At 48.4% G+C, this 9,026-nt stretch overlaps 1 protein-coding gene across 4 annotated transcripts in view; it reads right to left on the bottom strand.

The window, feature by feature from the left end:
* The window catches only part of ELMOD3 (ELMO domain containing 3), a 40,520-nt gene extending 32,647 nt beyond the window's left edge, over positions 1-7,873 (bottom strand). For all 4 annotated transcript variants that reach the window (XM_054017927.1, XM_054017928.1, XM_054017926.1 and 1 more), the window contains exons 1-4: positions 7,813-7,873; positions 4,697-4,777; positions 2,303-2,372; positions 1,227-1,289 (exon numbers count right to left, since the gene is read on the bottom strand). In XM_054017927.1, coding sequence (XP_053873902.1) covers positions 1,227-1,289; positions 2,303-2,372; positions 4,697-4,774 — 211 coding nt within the window. In that variant the 5' untranslated portion in view covers positions 4,775-4,777; positions 7,813-7,873. The remainder of the gene's footprint in view (positions 1-1,226; positions 1,290-2,302; positions 2,373-4,696; positions 4,778-7,812) is intronic.
* Positions 7,874-9,026: the final 1,153 nt, after the last annotated feature.

The following is a 9,026-nucleotide window of genomic DNA, read 5'->3' on the forward strand; positions in this document are numbered from 1 at the left end:
GCATCAGGACCCCAGACCAGTCACTATCTCCCCCTCTGCACTAAGATACCAAACCGTGTGCTGGTGACTGATTTAGAATAAGGGTACCATTAAAATAAACTGAAGAAAAAAAACAACCCCCAGGCCTAGAAACCAGAGCATCTAAAAATTTGTAACAGGAAAAACTTTGGACTTTGAGTCAAATAAAAATCCCCTGACAAACTTGTGTACAAGATAAGAAATGTTAACATGAAAGAATCTTATTGTGCTCTCCAAGACCCCCCTCCTAAAATATTACGGGAAAGATAATATACACACACTGATGTAGAACTTCAAAATGAAGAATTGCTAATGATAGGATTTGAAAGCTTTGTTGGCTATATTTTTAATAAACTGAAATTATAGATAGCGAATAAATATATAGATAAGATAACACACTGGCCAAGGCTTTGCATGGCATAAATGTATTTTTTTGTCAATTTCTTTTTTATATAATGTGATTATTTGTTTGAAATGATATTGTTGGCAAGATAAGTAATGGGTTGTGTTGGAAGATGTAAGTAAGAGATACAAACAGGTACTGTTATGATAAACAAACCCTCCCTTTTCTGGGAAACTTAAACAGGGGGGATCCAGGGCAACCCGACTCAGAAACTGCAAAGTTAGCAGGAAAAATGTAGACATTAGGTGATTAAAGCTTGTGCATGCTGGATGTACGGGTTATGTAAATATCAATGGGTAATGTGTTGAATGCTGATTGGAGGAAAATTAGGTAATTGAGCATGTAAAAATGCGACAATACATGCGATACAAATACATGTGAAAATGGGACAAAATCTGAAGAAACCCCAGACCAAAAACTGAGGAACAAGACAGGACCAGACCAGGAGACCAGGGAAGATGATGACCAACATGGAGGAAAGGAGGACTTCTCAGTGTCCCGGAATGCGGTAACTTGGGGCCATTTACCTATATTCCGTCTTGTCTGTTATTACTTATCTGGCATAAATGTATGTCCAGACACTAAGTGACGACAATTCTATCTGAAATTGTATTAAACAAAGGCAAAACTGATTAAGCCTAAATTGGGTGGATGTGTGACTCAGTTTCCCATTCTACATTCCGGACAGTTCCTCAACTCCCTAGTCATTGACAAACCATCTGTCTTCCTCATCAGTGCCACTACGAGATTTAATTAGTACCAACTGGCAAGGATACCAGGTAAGCACCACTGCAGTTATCTGTACCTGACTGGAGACTTTCCACGGCCTCCCATTCTTCCTGGGCTTGCAGCAACTCTGCGCTAGGATCTGGCAAAAGAGACAAGAAGAGGGTTAGCTACAGCTGGAAGTCTCAGGCCAGCTGTTTGCTTTGTTTCTCCATCAGCCAGCAGATAAAAAGTGCAACAGTTCCTGTGACCTTATGCTTGGCTACCTTTGGGGTCTCATTTAATTTTCCCGTTTATCACAGACCAAGTTGGGCGCTCTCCGATATAAAGCTGAACAACAGCAGATTCCTTGACAGCTCCTGTCTTGATTATCTGCTCCTGCCCAGAGGCCTGCAGCAAACTCACCCAGTTCCACAGAGAGGAGAGAATATCAGCAACCATAGAAGGAGATTGTGATTAGCTCTCTCAGGGGTGCTGCGGGTAAGGTCCTTTCTCCACTGCACACCTGCAAAAGGGCTAGTACAGGAAGTCAGAGGGGAATTCCACAGAACTTTTTCATGTCCCACTCAGCAGCCTGACTTCCCCCACACCACTCGGGACACTGCAGAAGGGAAGTTCAGTGTATCACGTCTCTTCCATGAACAGGAAGAGGCCTGAACTGTGGGGGAAGAAAAACGAGAGCACAACCCCATTCACTTGATTGAGATTCCAGAATTAAAAACGCCACTGACACAGCTCCCCAGCAGAAAGGCTCGGAATCATGGCTCTGAGACATTTGCTTAGTTACTAGACAGAAAAACTGGATGTTGCTTTGGGGAGACAGGACAACAGCAGACCCACATGTTGGAGACAATCTCAGAGCAGGTGGACAGGACAGAAAGCCTGATCGAAGCCTTGGAGCAATGCCATGAGGGGTCCTGGACGGTCTAGCAACAATGAGGAGAAATACTTGGTCAAGAGTATCAGGATCTTGACAATGTGAACTGGCCGAGGATAGTGAGATTCTGGCCAAGCCCACCAGCAGAATGGAGAGGATTCGCTCAGCTGGCAGAAAGAGCAGCGCCATTCTGTTACAGCCACTGTTGGAGCACGTCGGTCCCCTCCAGAATTGGAAAGCAACAGGATATTAAGTGGAAACATTCAAATACAGCTCACCAGCTTCTGTGCGCCCATTGGGTCCCTCTGCCAGAGCCTGCAGGAGCCCATTCTGCTTCAGCACCGAGATCTACACAGAGAGAGAACAGTCAGGAGGAGTGATGCCCTTTACACCTCCTGTAGTTTTTCAAGGATTTTTTTTTCGAGCCCAATGTGCTGGGTGGCCCCAAACAGCAGCAGAGAAGTGGGGTCTTCAGCACAGAAGGGATCTTAAAGACCTATTTCCCTCCCCACACCTGAGGTCTCCTTGAAGCCATAATGACCTGTTCTCACTTTGGGAAATATCCCAGCACACACTATTCTTGTTACGCTACAACACCACAGAAGATGTCCAAAGCCTGGTGACACACTGTGTGCGGGGCGGTGTACAGGGAAACGAGGGAACCCTTTGAAGGTTCTCTGTGGCTAGCACAATGTGATACCCTCCCAGATCCTCCCCGAGCCAAGAGACAAACTCGCAACAGCTACACAGACCTCCTGGATTGTTCCCCCAGTAAAGAGCCCACAGCCACCACCCTGCTCACCCATCACAGGTTTCCCCAGCATTCCCATGCTGGAGCTGCTTGAGTTCACCCTTTCCCCTGCCATGAGACAAGCTGCACAGGGAATGGGGTAGCCAGTCAGGGAGAAATAGTCTGCCCCTCATCATAAGAAGGGTTTGTAGAGGAATGGTGTCACTGCTGGAGGAAATGGGTAAGACAAGCTGGTAAAGGAACAGGGGAGCACCTTGGAGAGTTTGGATCTATCCCCCACATCCCCCGTGAAAAGAGCTGTTTGAAGAACTAGGGAGGCCCTTGTTTAGGCCTCCAGAAAAGCCGATATAGAAGGGCAGGTAGGCCTAAGCTAGCGTGCTTTCTGGTACAGTAACTCCTCACTTAACGTTGTAGTTCTGTTCCTGAAAAATGCGACATTATGCAAACTGATGTTAAGCGAATCCAATTTCCCCATAAGAATTAATGTAAAGGGGAGGGGGGAGGGTTAGGTTCCAGGGAAAAATTTTTCGCCATACAAAAGACATTATATACATATACAATATAAGTTTTAAACAATTGTAAACAAACAGTTTAATATTATACACCGCAATGAAGGATTGTGAAGCTTGGTTGAGGTGGTGGAGTCAGAGGGTGGGATATTTCCCAGGGAATGCCTTGCTGCGAAATGATGAACTAGCACTCGGCTGAGCCTTCAAGGGTTAATATGCTGTTGTTAATGTAGCCTCACACTCTACAAGGCAGCATGGACTGAGCCAGGAGGGAGGAAACACAAGAGATGCAGGGCGGTAGCTGCAAACACTTCCCTGCAAAAACTGAACATGATGATGAGCCCACGCTCTCCAGCTGGATCGCAGCACTCCCTCCTCCTGACAGCACACGCACGGCTGCACAGGTGCTCACTTCCAAAGTGCTGGGGGCGGGGGGTGCATGCATGAGTGAGAGACGTGCATTGCCCCTTTAAGTATGCCCACCCCACTTCCAGTATGTTGCCCTTTTAAGCAGATCAACCAGTTCAGACAGGAAGCAACAGCTTCCAGCAAGCTCCCTCCTTTCTGTCCCTGAGCCCTGTCCCCCTCCTCTGCTTTGTGGAGAGGGGGTACAAAGCGGGGGTGGGGGCGGGGGGCAGGAGCAGGGGGACAGCGTGATATCAGCTCCCCTCTCCCCCCCATCCCTCAACAAGCAGGAAGCTCCCAGGAGCAGCTCCAAGGCAGAGGGCAGGACAGGAGCAGCACAGCAGTGGGGGGAAGGACAGCTGAGCTGCTGGGCAGCTGCTGAGCCACATACCTTACAGGGAATTTAGGGGAGCTGATGGAGGGGCTGCCGGCCGCCCCGGTTCTAATCCCCACAAGGAGGGGCGGCTCTTCCAGAGAATCCTGCAAGCAGTGGACAGAGCAGGCACCTGCCAAACAAGGTTATGAGGGAGCATTGCGCAACTTTAAACAAGCTTGTTCCCTGATAGATCAGCAACGTAACAACGTTAACCAGGACAAGGTTAAGTGAGGAGTTACTGTATCACATTCAAGCATGTACGCAACAGGTTTGTGCTTTTTGACAACTGCAAGTCCCAGGCCCAACACCGGCACCATGTGCACCAGTATCATGTCACAATGAGCCACAGTATGATAGTGCTCACGCCTTTTGCAAACACTGAAAGTTAGGGAAGAGTACAGTCCATACCGCTTTGTAAATGCATACACGGGGACAGTGGTGCCATGAAAGCCCCTGATGGAACACACACACACACACACACAAAGGGACTTTCCCAACTCTTTGTGCAATTACAATTAATTCCTAATGTTGCCCATCATGAAGATCTCTGCACATAATATAGAGAGACGTGTCTAATGCTAGAGTTTAGTCTCAGGCTGCTGAAAAGTATGAGAATATCTGAGATACGCACAGGTATGGATTTGACAGCCGGAGGAAGGAAGATACCTTGCTCTTCAGATTGGTGGGTGTCTGTGGTGCATCTGTTCATGCCCTAATGAAACAATGAAATCAAAGTCACCAGGAAACAAACCACCAGTCACTTCCTAAAGTAGCCCGAGTTCCTGTAATGCACATATAATACTGACACAGTGCAAGCATCGAGTTTGGTGTTCTGGCAGATACAATCAAATGGAAAGGAAATAAGAAAAATCGTTAACATGAAAATTTCTCCTCATTTTCAAAGTTTCAGTTGCTTTAACTGCTGTTTCTTCTGTGTGTGCGTTTAGTGAAAGAGTAAAAGCTAAGTACTCTAAAGAAAAGTTCAAACCACAAATAACTTTCTAATGTTGTTACAATAAAGAAAAGTCTGTTTAAATCTGTGTTTCCCACAGTGTGGGGTGTGCATAAAGTGCAAAGGACTAGCCCGGGTCTGCTAACAGACCTCTCATTTGTTCTTCAGAGTCTCAGCTTTCATTTTTAAAAAATATTAAGTCTCCAGTTGTTATGGTTGCAAAAACAAACAAACAAACAAACAAAACCTTCAAAACATGACCTCCGTGTAAATAATATAGTGATACATGACTGAGTTTGCAGAGAGTGTAATTAGCTCTGAGGTGTGGATTGTCTCATTCATTCATAAAATTACTTCCAGAATTTTACTGGGTGTCAGCAGGGAGTATCTTCCGTTGAATTCCAAAGCAATGGATATGCTGTTATCCGTTGCAATGCTTCTCTTTTGTAGCAGTCTTCAAGACCAAATACTTTACCCAAGTCAGCAGCAGTGAATGGGAACTACATGTCACCCTCTCAAAAACAAAACCTAGGTTTGCAAAGCTGTGTGCTGAAGAATATGGTCATGCATCCTGGCAAATAGCTTCAGGGCTGCCTCAAGATGTTTTGTTAGAGAAAACATTAATGTTGTCACTTAACAAATAACGACTAAAAATCACTTAAGTAAGAGCTAGTCTATGCTGCAAAAGTTTGGGAAACTGTGACTTAAACCAGCTTCCTGGGCCTATGATCTGTATTCCAGTTCACAAATCTGCCCCAACACAGGGGGAATTCCAGGAACCAGGCAAAAGACTGGGGGCACGTTGGGGGCTGGAGGAAGCATGGCAGTGGCAGACCTACATCCAGCCAGTGCTGCAATGAGCCACTGGAGCGGCCCTCAGTGGCTACAAACCCTCAGTTTAACGTAGTTTTTGCATATAATTCACTGGGGAGGGGTTAGAAAGGAGCAAGATAAAAAATTCTATTATGTGCAAATGTAACAACTTCTTCCTGCCCCTTTAAACTTCAGCATCGCAACACAGAGCTTTACTACTCGAGCTAAGCATGAACTAGTTTGGCTGGTAGCCGGACAAAGCTCTTACCCTATGTGAACCAGACATTAGAGGAGGGTCCAGCATAACACACCGAAGCAATGGATTACCTATTCACGGATCACCTCATTTTACAGACAACACAATCAAGGGCAAAGATGTGGCAGGTGTTCTTTCTTTCTGAGGCAGTGTTGCTGAGTGAATGGGATTTGGAACTGCCATATTAAGAGAACTAGGTTTTATTTCAAGTTTCTGCAGTCTCTCAGTCAGATGTGAGGCCACGATGAATAATAAGGGTGGTGAAGGGTATAAAATTATTAGTATCAGTCTGTGGAAGAAGTGAGTCTAGAGCACATGGTATCTGGTTCCCCATGCAACACACACTCTCTGGATCAGAATATTTTTGATGGGGGAAAAGCAGCAGGTGGAAGAGCATTTTGCTTGTGTCCCATCCAGAACTTGAACTATGTATCAAATGCAGATTTTGGGGTAGTGCATATGCAACGATAGAGTCATAGTGCAAAAACAAGCTCTATCCACAGATGGGAAATAGTAATTTTCAGTTAAACGAATGCATTTCTATTGGAACAACAAGATACCTCCTCGACCCCAGTACTATCCCCAGGACAAATGTCAAAGTCCAGTGCAGGGAGCGTGACAGCCTTCAAATAAAGGCTGTAAGAATTTGTTTTATAATGCGAAGCATTAGGCAACCTAATTACAAGGGTTGCTGCCAGTACTCCTTTTATAAGGCAAATAAAGCATCAATCCCTGCAGCCAAGATAAAGCATGTCTACACTTCAGCTGGAAGGTGCTACTCCCAGCTCTAGCAGAGGTACACGCACTAGCTATGCTTGAGCTAGCATGCTAAAAGTAAAAGCATGCCTGTAGTGGTACTTGCAGGGGTCAGGCCAGCCATCCACCATCCGTACATGACTAGGACCTCGGCCAGGATTGTATTCAGGCAGTCAGCCTGAAACATCGCAGCCCCACTGCTATTTTTAGTGTGCTAGCTTGAGCACAGCAGCTGGCTCCAGTCACTTGCAGGGATGGGCCCTGGGCTGGAAATTCCTTTCTCCCTGGTTGGAGCCCCTCAGATGGCTGGGCTGGGCCAGGGACGAGGGCAAGCTTGGCCATGCTCCTCACGGCCTGAGTTCAGACTGTGTGTATGTCTGCCCTAGGCTGACCAGACAGCAAGTGTGAAAAATTGGGACAGGGGGTGGGGGGTAATAGGAGCCTATATAAGAAAAAGCCCCAAAAATCGGGACTGTCCCTATAAAATCAGGACATCTGGTCACCCTAGTCTGCCCAGGGGCTGGGAGGTGTAATTCTCAGCTCAGGTAGACATACACACGCTAGCTGTGCTCAAGCTAGCACGCTAAAAATAGCAGTGGGGCTGCGATGTTTCAGGCTGACTGCCTGAATACAATCCTGGTCGAGGTCCTAGTCATGTACGGATGGTGGATGGCTGGCCTGACCCCTGCACGTGCCACTGCAGGCATGCTTTTACTTTTAGCATGCTAGCTTAAGCCCTTTGCAGACCCCCACTCCCCCTTTGCAGATCCCCTTTCCTCAACCCCTCCCCCCTTTGCAAATCCCTGACCCGCTTCCCTACCTCCCTTTGCAGCCCCCCTTTCCCTGTCTGCCCCTTTGCAGACCCCGTGACCTTTGAACCCCAGTCACCCCCCCACACACACACGGCCGTCCCATTAGCCCCGCCCCCCGCGAGCCCGCCACTCCTCGCAGCCCCAGGCGCTACCCTCACCTCGCTTTCTCCCCCACCTCGGCTCCTTCCACCGCCAGGCCCCTGCGCTGCACGCCGGGAGTTGTGGTTCCACGAGCCTCTCTCTCCCAGAAGGCATCGCGGATCCCAGTCGGCGCGGCTGCCGCCTCCCCTCCCCAACTACAATTCCCAGACACCTCCCGCGCGGCAACATCTACGGCGTCCTAGGAGGGACAATCCGGGAAAAACGAAAAGGCGACGCTTCCGTCCGGGGAAGCTCTTAAAGGGATCTGCGCCCTAGCCAGGGGCCCATCTCCCGGCCATCCCCAGCCATCGAGTACAGGGGGCCAGCCCAGTGCCCTGGCCCCACTGACACGTGCAGGGGCCTGCCAGGGCCCTTTGGGGTTTGGGGGCCTTTCGCCAGTTACAATCCATTTCACTCTGATGCCCCATTAACACTTGGAAGAAAGGGCTTCTTAGTTCAAGGAGCTGCACCGCCTTGCTTTCAACGACAATGATTTCACAAAGAAGGGACTGTTTTCCTAGCACCCTGCCCCAGCCCTCCTCCCCATGCTGTTATTACTCTGTTATCATCGTTAATAACAACAAGCAGGACTCGCCTGCATTCCTCAGGGGTATTTCTTGCAGCACTCAGCAACTCCGATCTTGTTGTACAGAGATGAAAAAATACAGGAGGTCCCTTGTAATATGGGACCGTTGGCGACCCTACTTTGAACCAAGGAGAACTGAGCAGACGTTCTTGATGTGGATTCCCTTTAGCTCACGTCTCTTTGGAAGCGGTTTAAACTACACTGAAAAAAGGCACTCTTAACACCCAAAATCCACGTACACACGGGGAGTTTTACTGGCCTAGCTACACTGGTATAATTATACTGATAGACCAGGGGTCGGCAACCTTTGGGCAGTGGTGTGCCAAGTCTTCACTAATTTAAGGTTTCGCATGCCAGTAAAAGGTTTTGCGTACCAGACTGGGTTCCGTTCATCCAGGCCGGCAGCGGGCTGAGTGGGGCCGGTGGCCGGGACCCCGGGTGGTAAGGGGCTGGTGGCCAGAACTCCAGATCGGCAATGGGCTGAGCGGCTCATCCCGCTGCTGGTCTGGGGTTTCGTAATCCAGGCCGGCAGCGGGCTGTGCGGGGTTGGCAGCTGGGACCCCGTCTGGCAGCAGCGCGCCACTAAAAATCAGCCCGCGTGCCGCCTTTGGTATGCCTGCTGCAGGTTGCCGATCCCTGTGATAG

This window comes from Malaclemys terrapin, chromosome 2 (assembly GCF_027887155.1).
Source record: "Malaclemys terrapin pileata isolate rMalTer1 chromosome 2, rMalTer1.hap1, whole genome shotgun sequence".
Classification (NCBI taxonomy): domain Eukaryota; kingdom Metazoa; phylum Chordata; order Testudines; family Emydidae; genus Malaclemys; species Malaclemys terrapin.